The sequence below is a fragment of the Phyllostomus hastatus genome, unplaced genomic scaffold (genome assembly GCF_019186645.2).
Source record: "Phyllostomus hastatus isolate PE091 unplaced genomic scaffold, TTU_PhHast_1.1 phas_scaffold_21, whole genome shotgun sequence".
Classification (NCBI taxonomy): Eukaryota; Metazoa; Chordata; class Mammalia; order Chiroptera; family Phyllostomidae; genus Phyllostomus; species Phyllostomus hastatus.
This window is the reverse complement of record NW_025334017.1, coordinates 1,529,288-1,548,209: the sequence shown is the minus strand read 5'-3', so window position 1 is coordinate 1,548,209 and position 18,922 is coordinate 1,529,288. Positions and strand designations below refer to the sequence as shown.

Sequence of the window (18,922 nt, the reverse complement as noted above, 5' to 3'; positions counted from 1 at the left end):
ACAAATCCAACTCTATGTGATCAACCCTTCACAACAGCATTCTACTATAGTCACAGCTGGTCCTTATAGTCAGTCAACCTGAAGGTCAATCTCACCCACCTATGTGCCATCAGCAACTAGGGCTCAGTTACAACATAAGGGTGTACACAGCCCAAACAAGAAACACCCCTGGAGCAGCCAGCCCAGGTTAACAGAGAGACTGTTCCCGTGGACCCAACTGGACAACTACTACATAAGGCCACTATTCTGGCCTGGGACACATAGAAGCTTTACCTAACACACAGAAACAAATACAGGGAAGCTGTCAAAATGAGGAGGCAAAGAAGCATGTCCCAGATGAAAGAATAGAACAAAACTCCAGAAAAAGAAATAAACAAAATGGAGACAAGCAATCTAGTAAATGCAGAGTTCAAAACATTGGTTATAAAGATGCTCAATAAACTTATAGGAAGAGTGGATGAACTTAGTAATAACTTCAACAAAGAGATAGAAAAAATAAAAACAGAACTAGGAAACATAAAAACAACATAGAACACAAAACATAAAAATGGAAATGAAGAATACATTAACTGACATAAAGAATCAACAGTGGAGCTGATGCATCAAATTGGAGCAGAAGATCAAATCAGAGATTTGGAAGATAAAAAAGCAAATAATACCCAATCAGAACAGCAAAAAGAAAAAAATCCAAAAAATGAGGATATCTAAGGAGCCTCTGGGACAACTTCAAGTATATCAATCTAGGCCTCATGGAAATGCCAGGAGGATAAGAGAGAGCAAGGAATTGAAAACCTATGTGAAAAATAATGGTGGAAAACTTTCCCACCTTGTGAAGGTAATAGACGTAGAAGTCAGGGAAGTACACAGTCCCAAACACGGCGGACCCAAAAAGGCCCACACCAGTACACATCATATTCAAAATGCCAAAGGTGAAAGACAGAGAGAGAATCTTAAAAACAGAAAGAGAAAAGCAGTTAGTTACCTGGAAGGAAGCTCCCATAAGACTGTCAGCTGATTACTTAACAGAAAATTGGCAGATCAGAAGAAGTTGGCAAGAAGTATTCAAAGTGATGAAAAGCAAGGAACCACAACCAAGATTACTTTACCCAGCAAAGCTATCATTTAGAATTGAAGGACCAATAAAGAGCTTCTCAGTCCAAAAAAAAAAAAAAAAAAGCTAAAGAACTTCATCACCACCAACTAGTACAGTATTACATAAAATGTTAAAGGGCCTTCTTCATGAAGAGTGAAAAAGATAAATATATGAATAATAAATTGGCAGTGAATACAAATCAATCAACAAAACTAAAAATGAAAATAAGTGAATAAGCAGAACAGAAACATATTCACAGATACAGAGAACATTGTGGTGGTTGCCAGATGGGAGGGCATTGGGGAATGAGTGAAAAAGGTGAAGGGAATAAAAAGTAGAAATTGATTGTTACAGAGTAGTCACAGGGATGTAAAGTACAGCAGAGGGAATATAATCAATAATATTCTAATAAATATTTGTGGTATCAAATGGGTACTAGATTTATTGAGGTGATCGCTTAGTATGTCACATAATGTCTAATCACTGTGTTGTACACCTGGAACTAATATAATATTGTATGTCAACTGTAATTAAAAAATAAAAAAATATTTTAAAATTTTATTCACATTAATTATACAAATTAGGAATATGTTATCTTTCTCAATGGTTAAGAATCATGCTTGTGTTTTTTATAATAACTATGAAGCCCAAAATATAAAACATTACCCTCTGCAAGTTCCACTCAGGCTGTTTGCTGGTTCCATCATGTCCTATCCTTATTTTATATATCTCTCCAATGTCTCTTATTTCAACCTGAATGAAATGCAAAGAAGAAAAAATCAGCAGACTGTTTTAAATTAAGCACATTAAATTTTTCTTCCTATAAATGATTTTTTGCTGTTGTTGTTCCTAATAGTTGAAAAGTTCTTAGGGACCCTTACAGAGTCTAGAAGTTAATCCCTTGCAAGAAGCTATCAGTAGATTCCACAGACATGAAATACAAGACCAAAATATCATGAGACATGACTAAATATATGCAGGAGTCAGATGAAAGAATAGGATAAAGAACAGACATATGCTCAGTTCTCTGACAACCACACATTTCTCACTGGAAACCAATGTCTTTTGAGCTGAGTTCAATGACATAAAGATGAGTTTTAATTTTGAGAAGAAAATAAAAAATTTTCATTAAAGCTAAATGCAGTTAGTTCTATAAGCTTAAGGAAAAGTACCAATGGGTACAGAACTTCCTTTTACTTTAAAAATCCTTTAATTTCACTCATAGGCTAAGGCAGAAATGTTGAAAGTTCAAGGAAGAGAAGCAAATCTGCCCACACAGTATGTATACTTGGCTAGTTTTTTATATGACCCAAGAGTATTTGTTAACCTAGGCAGCACTGTGGAAAATTGACTTTGGAATCACTTAGAGCTCAATTAACATCCTGGCTGTTGTAACCTGAGTAGAACATGGTGTTTTACATTTCCAGTCCTCTATTTCTTTACCTGTTGAATGGACATAATGTCTACTGCATACAGTTTTCAGTTGAACTGAAAAATTGTTTGTTTAATATAATAATATAAGCATTATGCAAGTCCACTGACATACAAAGATGAAAATAAAGGCATAGTTCTTAATTTAGAGATATAATCTAGTGAGGGAGACAGATTTATAAGCTGACATTTTCTGTATAGTAAGATAAGGCTAAGACACTGAACTGTATGGTGCCCTAGCCATCGGTGAAAAAAGGTAAAATGACACCTTATTATTTAATAGCTTAAATAAGAGTAAAGCCATCAGAACTCCTCTTTTGTAACACTTCCCATACATAGAAATTCTCTTAACTGCTCACTGCCACCACTACCACTTTCTCCCCACAGACTGTAGAGCAAGACCAGGCCTGTGGCTATTGTGATACCAGGTCAGCAAGGATTATGCTAGCACTGCCTGAGAGGCAGGAACAAAGGGCTCTTAATCCCCCAGAGCCAACTTCTCCCCACTTTCTTACACCCAGAGCTGGTATCAGTGGCAGAACTCAAACTAGCTATTCCAGCAGACATAGCTAGTTATCCCATAGAAGTTATCCCATTGTTTGGGCCTCATTTCTCTCTGAAAGATAAACCAACTTCTAAATGTACTATTTTTGTCCCAAGTATCTATCAGCATGTAAGTGTAAACTTTCTTTTTCTATACATGCTGAATTAAAAAATAAAAATAAAAGAATAACTAAGAAGTCAGGTTACCAAGTATATTTGACTTCATGCTTGTTTGCCTGTTACTCTGGAAAATGAAACTACTGTGCAATGAGCTCAGCTACGTGCCAACTAAGGGGCAAGTGCCTGACATGCACTTTCTCTTCCAATCTTCACAGTAGTCCTGTGAAGTGTAAAATTTTTTTAAAGAGTCTTCTTTAGAGAATGAAAAAACTAAAAAATGACATCTGGCCAAGATAGAGGTGTAGGTATATACTCTTTGCTTCCTCACACAACCAAAAGAAGGACAACAGCAAATTTAAAAACAAAAAATAACCAAAACTGCCAGAAAACTGAACTGTGTGGAAGGAAGTCTCACAACCAAGGAGTTAAAGAAGAAACATTCATCCAGAACAGTAAGAGGGGTGGAGATGGGCAGCCTAGAAGGAGAGGACTTGAGGCGAGGTGGCAGCTGGAGAACCAAGCTGAGCAAGGTGGTGGCTGGCAGACTGGGAAGTCCCATATTTGCATGTAGATAAACTGGGAGGAAGAACTGGGAAAAAGACAGACTGTGAAACCCAGGATTTTAGCACAGGGAAATAAAGCCTCAAAACCTCTGACTAGAAAAACTTGTAAGAGTTGTGGTAGTGGGAGAAACTCCCAGCCTTACAAGAGAGTTTGTTGGAAAAATTCACAGGATTTTAGAATATACACAAACCCACCCACCTGGGAATCAGCACCAGAAGGGCCCAATTTGCTTGTGGGTAGTGAGGGAAGTGACTGAAAGCCAGGAGAGAACTGTGCAAGCAGCATTGTTACCTCTCTGACCCATTGCCCACATACACCACCACAATGTGGGCAATGTGGGTTGCCCAGACCTGGCAAATACCTAAGGGTCCACCCCTTACTATGTAACAGGTGTGCTGAGACAAAAAAGTATGGTCCAAACAAAAGAAGAGATCAAAGCTCCCCGCAAAATACAACTAAGTGATGAAGAGATAGCTAACCAATCAGATGCAGAATTCAAAAAACTGGGCAATTAGGATGCTCACAGAAATGGTTGAGTATGGTCCCAAAATAAAGGAAAAAGTGAAGGCTATGCAAAGTGAAATAAAGGAAAATGTACAGGGAACCAACAGTGTTGGGAAGGAAACTGCACTCAAATCAATGCTCTGGACCAGAAGAAAGAAATAAACATTCAATCGGATAAGAACAAAGAAAAAAACAATTCAAAAAATGAGCAGAGATCTAGGAACCTCCAGGACAACTTTAAACATTCCAACATCAGAATCATAGAGGTGCCAGAAGGAGAAGAGAAAGAACAGGAAATTGAAGACTTATTTGAAAAAATAATGAAGGAGAACTTCCCTAATCTGGCAAAGGAAATAGACCTCCATGAAGTCCAGGAAACTCAGAGAGTCCCAAAGAGTTTGGACCCAAGGAAGCACAAACAAAGACACACCATAATTATATTACCCATGATTAAGGAGAAGAAAAGGATCTTAAAAGCAGCAAGAGAAAAGGAGACAGTTACCTACCAAGGAGTTCTCATAAGACTATCAGCTGATTTCTCAAAAGAAATCTTGCAGGCAAGAAGGGGCTGGAAAGTATTCAAAGTCAGGAAAGGCAAGAACCTACATCCAAGATTATTTTATCCAACAAAGCTATCATTTAGAATGGAAGGGAAGATAAAGTGCCTCCCAGAATAAGTTAAGGGAGTTCACCATCACCAAGCCCTTATTATATGAATTGTTAAAAGGATTTATTTAAGAAAATGAAGATGATAAAAAATATGAACAGTAAAATGATGATAAACTTATACCTATCAATAACTGGACATAAAAAAACAAACACCTATAGAAGGAACAGAATCAGAGAAATGGAGATCTTATGGGGGGTTATCAGCCAGGAGAGGAAAGGGGAGACTGGGGGGAAATTTACATGGAATAAGAAGCATAAATAGTGGGTATAAAATAGATAGGGGGAGGTTTAGAATATGGGAAATGGAGAAACCAAAGAACTTACATGTACAACTGATGGACATGAACTAAGGTGGGGGAATACTGGTGGGAAGTGGGGTGCAGGGTAGAGTGGAATTAAGGGGAGGAAAAAAAATAGGACAACTATAATAGCATAATCAGTAAATATATTTTAAAATGAAAAAAAAAGGTTAAGTAATTTGTCTAAGGATACACAGATGGCTACATAGCTGGGAGGCTCTCAAGTAAAATTCAAAACAAAGCTTATTTGATTAGAAATATCCCACTGTCGTAAAAAATGGCTATGTGCTCACTTCAGGATTGGAAAAAAGAATGAAAGACTAATTCAGAAGTGGCAAATGATGATGGTGAAAAAGAACAAGGGAGTCAATGCTCACAGAAGAGAGAGTAGATAGGAGTGAGATGACTAGTCCTAATTTGGGGTTATCAAATATCAAGAGGTCCCAGTTGTACTGTGCCTTAATCCCTAGACTGGTGCTGCTCAAACATTAGTGTATATATGAATTAGATGGAGATCTTTTTAAAATGTAGATCTAGTGTGGGGCCCAAGATTCTGCATGTCTAATAAGCTCCCAGGTGATGCCCATGCTGCTGGGGTCCACTAGACTCCTAAAGGCTTTAATACCCGTCCTTGATCTCTACCATTGAAGTAGCAGCTTAGAGTTGCGTAAGTCCCTGCTCTCACTCCACAGTAAATAGGAGAAGCTAGAAGAAAACATGTGCTGATTCCATTGATGAGGATTTAGAGAGTCTTCAATAATAGTCATGTTCATAAAGCATTTCCCATCTACTAGATACAATGTATATCACATACATCCCCAGGCATTCTTTTAACCTCACAACAAGCCTTTTTAGTAAGTATTTTATATGCCTTTTTTACTAAAAAGGAAATTAAAGATTAGTGAAGATAAGCAAACTCTTCAAGGTCACAGAACTAAGGATTGACTAAAGCCAGTCAATCTGGCTTTGAACCTGGTCTCCATGACTTAAGACCTCTGTTCTTAAACATTTACTACATTTCCTGTAAGTCAATAGGATTTTTAAATATGCATATATTTTTAAAATATATATATAATAAATATATATATATTTCTTTTTGTCATCAGACCACTCTGAAATTTAGAAAAAAGAAACACATATTACTGCCTCTATCCTGTATGAAAAAAAATGTGGCCTGTGGAAAATAAGTGATGTGATATATCCAAGGTCACATAGTGAATATATTGGAAAGCTAGGACCCCAATCCACCTTACCTGATCTGCAGTCTAGTGCTATAACTACGACTCTCAACCTTGACTGCACTTTAGACTGCTCTTGGGGAGATTCTAAAAACCTCAGTGCCCAGGCTGCACCATTGACAAAATAAACCAGACTCTCTGGATGTGGAACCAGGCAACAGTAGTTTTTAAAGATCCCCAGCTGATTCCAATGTGAAATCAACACTGAGAATCTATACCATCCTTTCCAAGACTGGACTCTAGGTAAATTATCCCAGAAAAACTTTGACAGGATTTACTACCACATAAATACATATATCATAAGATACAGTATGGATCATCATAAACCTCTGCAGGGTGGCCTCATGTTCTAACCATAACATATGTATAGTGAATTCTAAACAATCTTTAAATCATCTTTTGAAATGCATATGTGCACTGAGCAAAAGTGTTCCTTCACTACTACATGGCAGCTTTTTGTACTAAAAATTAAATGATCTCAAAAGTAGAATGTCAGGATCTGTTCTGAAGATGTAGGAACCATGTGGGTGTTAGAGATTGGTAGGTCCTGCAGCCTCAAACAACTTTGGCTTCCAGGTGACTTGAGTTGGCCTCAATCATTCTATCCAGTCTTATGAGCAGAAGGCATATTCTCCTGGGAGCACAACTGATGTTTAACAGCTCTCACCCTGTTGGGGTGGGGTGAATTAGTGAAGTGGAATGCAATTGTCCTAATTAAAATCTGTCCAAAGCCCCGAGGAACTAGGAGGCAAACAGCAATCCTCAAAACAATGCAGGCCAGTGTTTTCTGATGCTAAATAAAGGAGATAATCAAATGGGCATGGACAGAGCCTCAAAATATAGCCTCTGAAGATGCCAAGAAAATGAGTTCACACCATACAGTTCAGCTGACTGACATTTAAAAGTATATGCAAGCATACAAAGAAGTGTTTTCTTTATCAGAAGAATGTCTAAACCTGGTTATAATTTGAGTTGAAGTTGATGGTTTATGAGGGCAGTTTCAAACCAATGGTCTAAAAAATGTCTTAAAAAAGCAATTTCTTTCTACAGCTTTCTTTGTATAAGATATGTTAGAAAAAAATGTTTTCTTTAATGATTACAATAGGCATTAGGGTAGCTTTTGGGAATTCTAATGGACTTATAGATTTATCTTATACAGGACACACACACACTCACACCCTTGTGTATTATAGAAATACCTTTGAAATGTTCAAAACAGTATATTACTGTTGATATTGTTTACCTGAAATTCATCCTCCTGTCTTGGAAGGAAGAGCTGCTCTGGGCTGTCCTTGCTAAGACTTATTGGTCCAGTGACTCCTTCATCTCCATACACCCAGAGTGTGACGTTGGCTTGAGTCCCTGTGTCTCCAGTCAGCACTAACACTTTCCATTCATCTTCTGACAGCAGAGTCTTGCTGCTCTGGGAAGGTCTGATTTCTTCTATGGGGGGAAAAAGCATTAGTGGAAGCTCAGCTGCAATATCAGGCTGACAGAATCCTTTGTCACATGGAGTCCAAGGACATTAAAACAGAGCAGGGAGGAGAGGGGAGATCAGGGAAGCACTGAACTGCTACAACTCTAGAGAGTTGATTTGTGCTCATCTCATAGCAAGGTTCTGGTCAAGTGAAACAGAGCTACTGAGAAAAATTCAATTAGCACAATAAACTTCTGAAATGCCTGGCAATCTCTCACTTATCATCAACACTTCAACATGGATGCATGCTGGAATCTGCAGCCTGTGTCCACAGATTTGTCATAAAGCTGCCTGCCAGGCTTACAGGATTTTAGACAGAACTACTGCAGTAAAAAGCAAGAAAGAAAAGTGGAATTAAAACACATCTTCAAATGAGATGTAAAAATAGCTGTTTGAGGAGAGAGAAAAATTTTCTGAAATAGTCCTGGGGTAAAAAAAAAAAACAAAACCACCCTACTAGAAAGAGCAATGAAAGGATTTGGAACCACAGATAGAATTTTTACAAATGCAAATGTTTTCTGAAGTGCTTAGAGCAGGTGAGTGTGTGGGGGTAGGGCCCACACAGCAGTGGTGTGTCACAAGGCAGCCTCCATCAGACAGGAGGTACTGAACAGCCACTCCTTATTTGTAAGGGATGCTTATAGAGTGAAGTTCCCAACTTACTGTCTTCTCTGCACACCGTTTAGCCTTTAGCCTCCTCCTTAAGGAGATGAAATACTGAGAGCATTTCCTAAACTATGCTGCATTGGATTATCTAAATTGCCCCAACAACTGCATATTAATTAATAACTGATATTTTGAGGTAAAAATATATTACAGACTTAGGTGATGAGATAAATTTCCTTATTTCAAGTGGTTAAGACGTAGCCAAGACTCTTCCTATATTTAATCCTGTGTGTTGAAACAATAGGCAAACTCAGGAAGAACCTAGGATCTTAGGACAGCATTAGCAATGATGGCAACAAATCCAGCAAGTAGGTAGTTATTTCCTGCTATAATAAACACATTTTAAAATTTAAATAAAATACAATGCCCCAAAACTCTGCATTCTAAGAACTCACCTTTATTTTTAAAAGTTACTTCTTCTCTGCTGTTGTAGATAATTTCTGTCATTATAATTGTAAGCATTTTTCTTCCATTATAATAATAATTACCATTTATTAAGCTTCTAGTATATGTTAAGATCTGTGTTGAATGTTTCATATTCATTTCTTACCCATGAAGTAAGTCAAATTATGTTGTGGATATTAAGATGAGAAAAAGAGACAGAGGCCAAATAATATTCCCAAATCATATAATAAATGATGAAATGTCTAACTCCAAAACCTTGGAACTTAAGCTAGATGGGTGTTATGTGTTCATCTAAACACAGGACACAAGATTTAGCAGGACACCAGATTTTATTCAGTGCTAAGCACTGTCCTAAAAACTTAACATTCATTGCTGTGTCAACATTACTCAATCTTCACACTAGTCCTATGAGGTATTGTCCCCTGTTAAATAGATGCACAGACCAGGACTCAGAGGTTAAGTAACCTGGTGAGAGTTCACAGGGGACAAAGAACTAATGGCAGTAACAAAGAATTAAGTTCCACTCCCAGGCAGAGGACGTTTAAATTTCATGACAGTCTGGATGGAATATCAAAGGTAGCAGACCTGGAAAAGTTCACAAATATTTTTCCAACAAAATTGTACGACACAATTTAATTTTAAAAACTCAAATGTTTTACATGAATGCCTGAGTACCCTGACTGCCATTTCTAGCCAAGCACAATCAGGAACCTGGCAAATATACTTGAAATTTCTTCAGAGCCCAGACAACAGTGCAATCTCTATTGATGGAACCTCCATGGCACATTCACGAGTCTATCCCAGCAAGCAACTGGGATACTCTTTAGGATGCTAATCATCTACTTAATGTCTTATAAATATCTTACTCATCTAAAAGGATCCTTTTTACTCAATTCAAGAAAACTATAATTTCCTGTTATTTTCTGGGTACTCTGTTAGGTTCACTTCTCTGTAAATATTAATGGCAGAGATTAAAAGTTTGAAAGATAAATAATGACAGCCTCACTCTGGACACACACACTATCTAAGACAACAGGCACAGATATTTGAATTTCAAACATGCAAACACATGCATAAGAAACAAAAGAAATATGACAAAGTTCAGATGTAGCAGAGAGGAGGGAGTGTGTAACTGTGGAAGGTGGGCAGGAAAGGCTCTTAGAGGGAACCACAGTGCTGGATGTAGAAAAATGAATCATATTTTTTCAGAAAGTAGAAGGGAAGGGTATTTCAGCTAGAGGGGATAGCATGTCCAGAATGTACAAAGGCTTGAAGTAGCGGGCATTATGAAAGAATTAGACAAAGTGATATGTATCTGAACATAACAGAGATCACAAAAAGTATTGGGCATGTGGACAAAAGTGGGCACACCTTTGTGCAGGCAACTGGGAACAAGTCGAGATTCTATATTATGGTGTGATATGTGACCTGAGTATTATAAAGATCAGTCTGAAACAGGGTGAGCTGTATGTATCAGGGAGAGACTGAGGCAGGAAGGCTGGTGAACAATGTACAATGGACAAACAAATCCTGGAATGGGGTCAAGACATGATGGCTACTTGGCTTTAGTTTTGGGGGGGTTCAAATACAGACACATGCATGTATGTGTGTATGTGTGTGTGTGTTTAGCCTATTTGATTTAATCGGCAAATGTATGAATGGTCTCTAAAGCCTCATCTTTTTGCTCTAACATTTTCACAAACATAACACATTTGCACAAGCATAACACATCATCAGGGTGCCCTCATGTTACAAAATTTATGGCTTAATATTGTGTAATCTATAATATAGAACAATGTATTATAGTTAGCACTGTTATCAATTAAATATGAATTCCATCTAATGCCCTGATCTTTTGTAAATAAACCAAATTCCATTAGTCTCAGATCATAAATTTATCCATTTGAGAACCACAGAAGCAGTAGCTTTTATTGACTAGAGGTTTAAAATATTCTCCGTTGGGAGAATATCTGATGTGAATTCGGAATTAATCATCTGAATCCTTCAGGGCTCCCTAAATAAAATCTATAGTATTTAAAATTTATTCAGAAGGCTCAAAATGTTCTTAATGAGTGTGACAGAATGCATTAATTAAGCACCGCTCAACTTGACTCAGTCAAAATAAAATAAAATAAAGCTAAGCTACCTTTGTGCTGCTGATCTCCTAAAGCTCTGAAGAAAGAACATAAATTACACACAGTAATAAACAAAAATTAGTTCATTCTATAATTCATCAGTTGATCAAAGTTGAGGTCAACTAAAGGCATAAATTACTATTAGAGAGTCTGAGCATAAAAGACAAATTGTATAAACTTTTGTGTGATTTTCAAGATAGTATTTAAGAAAGCTAATTTATACTAAAACGTAAAGCAGAAATTAGAAATGAATATCCCTTAATATTTGATAGTACAGTGTCATAAAAATTATTATTATTATTTAGCCTCACTTTAAATACAAAATTATCTAGAAAAAGTTAAGAAGTTAAAGTATTTTCTCTATAGGTATCATGTAATGTAAAAGTCTATTTCTAAAATACTAACATGAATAGTCTCATCTTATTCATGAGTCTGTCAGTTTCTTGATGTATGGTATAGTAGGCACTTATATAGAACACCAGAGATGCAAAGATAGTAAGGATAGCCAACAAATAGAAAATAAGATGAAATAACCAAGGCTATCTCGACATGCTAGAATGTTGTACTGATACCAAGAAGATAAAAAACTAAGTTCTATCAAGGTAAATATTTAAATTTGGTTCAAAAATCAGTTACATGCTTTTTGTTAAAAGATATTTTAAATATAATATTCTAATGGTCTCAGTATATAGCAAGAGTGCAATAAACATGCCTAAAGTGTGTATTCCAAGTAAAACCATATTAACAGATATAAGGGGTCCATATTAAAGATATACCATTATTCTAACTGTTCAGTTTAAATGAGAAGACAGGCTTCCACTTAGAAAACCACATTTTAAAAGAAACATTCATGGCTTTCACTCAAGATGGTAGCATAGGTATACATGGTACTAGCATCCTCCCACAACCACATCAGAGTTACAACTAAACTACAGAACAATCATCATTTAGAACTGCCTTAATGGAAGAATCTAGCTTAATGGAAGGCCTACAACTATGGATTAAAAAGGCCACATGGAAACTTATAGGAGGGGCAGAAACCTAGAATGGGCTGGTCCCACACCCACATGTAGTGGATACAATTTGGAGGGATATGTCAGCTGGGGAACAGGGGTTCCAGCCTTAGCCAGGTCCCGAGTGCCAGGAAGAAAAGTCCCAATAACTTCTGGCTGTAAAAGTCAATGGGGATTGTGGCTGATGGAGGGGGAGGGCTTCTGGAGTACTTTGCAGTTCCTCCAAAAGGGACCACACATGAACTTACTCAAACTTACCTCCTCTGTGCTCCAGCACTGGGGCAGCAGCTTGAAAGAAACCAGGGACATATGGGGAGGAACTGAAGTGTCTGGCATCAGGGTGAGCTGGAGGGGCAGCTTTCTCTAAGATGAAAGTGCTGATAGAGGCCATTGTTCTATTTCTGAGCCTTCCCCCAACAAAGTCAGCAGGCAGGCACCAGATATGAATTTCTATCACACTGGCTCACACTGCTCCACTCTCAGCTGGTAATTACCTTAGACTCTGCCCCACCAAACTTTCAGAACTACTCTATTCCAGAAGATTTCTATGAATGGCCGATCTTGGCTGATTGGTCAGACTTTCTAAAATCTCTCAAACAAGCAGCATCTAACCTCAGCATGCCCTGAAATTCTTGTTAAGTGGCCCCAGGCCAAGCCCCAGAGGCAGCCAGCTTTAGTTCACAGCTTTGCCTGAACCAGGCACCTCCAAGCCCAATACAAATAGCCACCATCTTCAGATTACTTTATAGCTCATGACAGGTGGCCCTGAGCAGAACATAGGTGGTTGACCTTGACCTGCACCTCCCAGGACAGCTTCAGACCACAACCAAAATACCTCCTCAAGTGATATTCTCAAACAGCAGACTCAGTGGGCTCCAGACCCTGCTGATGTAAACCCTGCCCTGTGGAGGGAACCTGTGTACAGCCAATCCTTCTTGGTGGTCACAGTCAGGAATTGCAGCTGATTGGGCTGGGGGTAAATTCCTCCCATTGACATGTCAACAGCAACCAAGGTTCAACTAAAACAGCAGGGTGTACACAGCCCACACAGGGATAGGAGGAGGTGGTAGTCAGGTGCACCTCAAGTGCCCAGATAGGTTGGACAGGAAGCTGTGCCACTAGATCCTGTAGGACAACTACTTTATAAGGTCACTCTACCAAGCCCACCACACACAGCAGCTCTACCTAATACACATACACAAACACTAGGAGGCTGCCAAAATGAGGAGGCAAGGAAGCATGTCCCAGATGAAAGAACAGAACAAAACTCCAGAAAAAGAAATAAACAAAATGGAGACAAGCAATCTATTAGATGCAGAGTTAAAAACATTGGTTATAAGGATGCTCAATGAACTTAGAGAAAGAGTAGATGAACTTAGTGAGAACTTCAATAAGGAGATAGAAAACATAAAAACAGAACTAGAAAACATAAACCAGAAATGAATACATTAACTGACATGAATAATATATTATCAAGAATCAACAGTGGAGATGATGCATCAAATCAGAGCAGAGGATCGCATCAGAGATTTGGCAGATAAGGAAGCAAAAATACCTAGTCAGAATATCAAAAAGAAAAAAATCTAAAAAATGAGGACACTATAAGGAGCCTCTGGGACAACATCAAGCACATCAACCTATGCATCATGGAAATGTCAGAAGGAGAAGCGAGAGCAAGGAGTTGAAAAACCTATGTGAAAAAAATAATGATGGAAAACTTTCCTAACCTGCTGAAGGAAATAGACATGCAAGTCTAGGAAGGTCAGAAAGTCCCAAACAGGATGAACACAAAGAAGCCCACAGCAAGGCACATCATAGTTTAGTTTAAAGACAAAGAAATAATTTTTAAAAATTGATTTTAGAGAAAAAAGAGGGAGAGAGATGAAAAAAATCAATATGAGAGAGAAGTATTGATTGGTTGCCTCTCGTAAGCTCCTGGATGGCAGATCGAACCCACAACCTAAGTATTCACACTGACTGGGAATTGAACCAGCAACCTTTCAGTGTATGGTACTACACTCCAACCAACTGGGCCACCTGGCTGGGGCAACAAAGAGTGTATCTCAAAAGCAGCAAGAGAAAAGCAGCTAGTTACCTAAAAAGGAACTCCCATAAGACTATCAGCTGATTCTCTACAGAAACTTGGTGGGACAGAAGAGATTGGCAAGAAGTGTTCAAAGTAATGAAAAGCAAGGACCTATAACCAAGATTACTCTATCCAGCAAAGCTATCATTTAGAATCAAGGACATATAAAGAGCTTCCCAGTGAAGAAAAAGCTAATGGAGCTCATCACTACTAAACCAGTACTACACAACATGTTAAAGGGTCTTCTTCAAGAAGAAAAAGAAAAGAGAAGATAAAATATGCATAATAAAATTGTAATAAATACATATTTTTCAACAATTGAATCTTAAAAACAAAATAAATGAACAAGTAGAGCAGAAACAGACCCATAGCTACAGAGAACATTTTAATGGATGCCAGATGGGAGAGATGGTTTGGGGGATGGGTGAAAAAGGTAAAGTGATTAAGATGTACAAATTAATAATTACAGAATAGTCAAGGGGATATAAGGCACAGCATAGGGAATATAGTCAATAATATTGTAATAAATATGTGTGGTGTCGGATGTGAGATTTGTTGCGATGATCACTTAGTAAGTTATTTAATGTCTAATCACTAGGCTGTACACCTGAATTTATTATAATATTGTATGTAAATAGTAATTGAAAAATTAAAAATCATTTAAAGTCAAGCATTTAAAACTAAATAAATAAAAATAAAGTAAATATTCACAAAGGTAAATAATTTAAACTTACATTGGTAGAAACCATAAAATATATTTGAAATCAGAGAATATACTAAAAAGAAACACTAATCCACTTTATAGTATAGTTATATAAAGGAAGAATATATTAAGAAGGAAAGAGAATATACTAAGAAAAATTGACAAGGTTTAATTTATAAAGGAGGTTACTGACTTTTCATGGGTCAAAAGAATTTAAAAGGAATAGGTATTTTGTTCAACACTAAAAAATACTTTCAAGTGGTTAGCATTACATGAAATGAAATCACTTATTACTGCACATTTCATATGAACTTCTACATTCCTTTTGCCAGACCAAAGTTCCATTCAAATTCTCATTCCACAATAAATGAAAACTTATGTTACTTTCACATTTTAACTTACTACAATAGCATGACCCAGAAAACCTAGACTTTACTCTGGATATTGAGTGCTATTGTTTTTAATATTACAAAGAAACGAACGTTAAGGTCAGAACAAGAAGAACAATCACTATAATCCATTACCTGGAAATTTCATTTATAGAAGTTATTCTAAATAAATAATATAAAATTATAAATGAGTGTCCATTGTAAGTTATAAATAAATTTTTTGAAAAAAAATGCCATAGTATTTAATGTTATGAAAAATGCTTATAGTGCTTACTATCTTTTATTAATTAAAAAATGTTATACCCAATGTAACCTATATTTGTGTATATTTATATATATGTATGTAAATATGTATGAATATTTAAAATGCTTTTTGGAGGACAATAAGAAAAGATAATTTTAAATTTTTTCTTTATGTTTCATGTATTTTATTTATTTCAGAATAAACAAAATCTACTGTGACCTCCCCTCCCTTTAAGGAAGATTTCAGCATGATAACAGATTTCATATTATTTTGCTGATGTATCTTTGTTTCTTAAAGAATTGGCATCTAAAAGATTTAAAAAGAGAATATTCTGTGGCTGATATTTTGTTACACATTAGGCCTTCCCAGCAACACCAGTGAAACACAATGGACAAAGGACTAGTATTGCTGCTGCTCTGCTCAACTTCCCATGCACACAGCAGGCTCACCTGAATTCAGAGCTGAGACTTCAACCACATTTACCTTCCTGGGCTTGTCTTCTCATTAGTGAAAATAAGAGGTTACAGTGAAGATTTATAAAAAAATTTCAGTTCAGAGAATCAAATTTTGTCTCTTTCGTTCCAGTGTTTTTAGATGCAATGTTTCCAAACTTAAAATTATATCCCAAACACTTTAATAATTCTTAAAATAGAAGTCTCAAAAGCATTTATGAATAAAATGATATAGAGTTTTGAATTAGCTTTAATCCAGCAGGGGTTATATGGTGCATAGTGTGAAGGACCGTAATGGGAACAAGATTAGGCATACAGTCATACTTCGGTACTGGTCGGTTCCAAAACTCATCAAACCCTGTACTCATCACATTTTGATGAGAAAAAATGTTTCATCATTCAGCACTTGCTCAGGACTCATCATACTTGTTAGAACTCATGTGAGTCGTGATGCCCTGCAAAAGAAAATGCTTCATGTTCAGTACTTGTTGGTTTCCGCACTCATCATGAGTTCTGGAACAAATTAACAATGAGTACCAGGGTACCACTGTATACTGAAAATTTTTGAAGCAGAGAAATAAGTATGTGAGGATTGATTAGTTGATTCTCTCTACTTTTGTATGTTTTAAACTTCCAATAACTGAAATTTTTCTTCACAAAAATAAGATTCTTTCCTCAAAACTAGCATCAAAATTCAACTTGGCCATAAAAGAAAACCCTACAAATTTAATGACATAAAACTATTTACTACTACAAAAGCATTATTTATTGTATATATTGTATTATAAGTTCTACATGTTTATTTCCCTTCATGTAGATGAGAAGTTTCATCTTTTCTTTCCTAATACATGAGCATTTTGAATACAGAGGTCAGGTTTATTTTATCTATATTACCTAATCCCCCAAAGTACATACACCTTGCTCTATCCTGAAAGTAGACTGACAAATATATCTCATTCTTCAGGAATAAATAGTTGGTTTTGATGTATTTAGAGTATAAAAATAAGTTTTCTAAAGAACCTTTTAAATAACTTAGTGAATTGCTAATATAATCCAAATCTACCTAGCATGACAGGTAAACTGCAAAACAAAGAGGAAGATATTTCTCAAAGAAACATCTTTTTAAAAAATTCTCTTTTTTAATTTTTTAAAAGATTTTATTTATTTATTTTTAGAGAGAGGGAAAAAGAAAGGGAGAGAAACATCAATGTGTGCTTGCTTCTCATGTGCTTCCTACCGGGGACCTGGCCCACAACCCAGGCATGTTCCCTGACTGGGAATCAAACCACTGATCCTTTGGTTCCCAGGCTGCCACTCAATCCACTGGGATTGAGAGTGGGTTGGGAGTGGGAGAAATAGAAGGGAAGTTTAAGGGTACAAAATTGAAAGTAGTAGACATAAGATCTGGAGATCTAATGTATAGTATATTGATTATATCATCCAGGGCAAAGAACCATCTTTTAACTACTGAAGATGTTTAATAGAAGTAGAAAGAAGACAACTAAAGAGAGTTATGATCTAATTGCTCAGTCTTCTAACTAATATTAATATGTAAAGATATTTTTCTCCACTTGAAGGATGCTTATAAAAACCATTTCTACTGCAACCACAGAAGGCAAAATTTAAACAAATCATGGCCATTTTTTCAGGTGACATTTGCATCCGAAAAGCTTTACCACCTAGATTCCCAGGAATTAATGTCCAGAGACAAAGTATGTGCTATACCAATGCTTCAAATATCTTAATTAATGAATTAAACAGCTTAATTAATAAAGTTTAGTCTTTTCAAAGCTTTTGGTCCACTCTCCATTTCTACTGTATTGCTATTAACCACATTAAAAAATTATGTCTTTTTACAATGAATTAATGAGGGAACTATATAGACATTTTTCCAAAGAAGATATACAAGTGGCCAGCAAGTTATTAAAAAGGTGCTCAAAGTCACTAACCACCAGGAAAATGCAAATCAAAATGAGACCACATCACACCTGTTAGAATGGCCATTATCAAGAAGACAATAGATAATATGGTTTGGTGAAGCTGTAGAGAAAGAGAACCCTTGTGCACTGCTGATAGTAATGTAAATCGATTTGGACATTACAGAAAACACTGTGAGGGATTTTCAAAACATTTAAAATAGAACTACCATATGATCCAGCAATTCCACTTCTCAGCCATGAGAAAGAAGGAAATTCTGCCATTTGCAACACATCAGCTTTCATAGATGAACTTGAGGACATTATGCTAAGCAATATACAAACACAATTACCGTATATCATTTATATGTGGAATCGAAGAAAAAGTCAAACTTGTAAAAACAGAGAGTAAAATGTTAGTTACTAAGGGCGAGGGTTGGGAGTGGGAGAAATAGAAGGGAAGTTTAAGGGTACAAACTTGAAACTAGTAGACATAAGATCTGGAGATAGTAGTATAGACATAGTATATTGATTATAGACAACAATCTTTTTATAAACAAAACAGTTACTAAGAGAGTATATCTTAACTATTCCCACCACACACACAAAAATGGTAATTATGTGGCATAACAGAAGGGCTAGCTAATTCTACATGGGTAATCATAGTACAATATATAAATGTATCAAATCAACATATTGTGTACCTTAAATTTTTTTAAAAAGTTAACAATGGTAACATTTTAAAAATGTTTTTGCCAGATGAGACAAATTTTCATAAGATACATAGATTTTTCTTTTAAACATTTTGCTACTCATAAAAAAGTATCTACTCCCAGAGATTTCAGCTAGTATGCTATTTTCAGCCAAGTAAAACTTTGCTAGAGGCAGCCATCCCAAATTGAGGTGCCATTACTTCCTGACACAAGATTAAATTCTCCTTCTGTACAAATTTTAACTAAACACATGTTTCTCATG

At 36.4% G+C, this 18,922-nt stretch overlaps 1 protein-coding gene across 1 annotated transcript in view; it reads right to left on the bottom strand.

Moving 5' to 3' along the window:
- RP1 (RP1 axonemal microtubule associated) overlaps positions 1-18,922 on the bottom strand; it is a 301,394-nt gene that overhangs the window by 128,184 nt on the left and 154,288 nt on the right. The window contains exons 18-19 of the mRNA XM_045861452.1: positions 7,705-7,904; positions 1,760-1,846 (exon numbers count right to left, since the gene is read on the bottom strand). Coding sequence (XP_045717408.1) covers positions 1,760-1,846; positions 7,705-7,904 — 287 coding nt within the window. The remainder of the gene's footprint in view (positions 1-1,759; positions 1,847-7,704; positions 7,905-18,922) is intronic.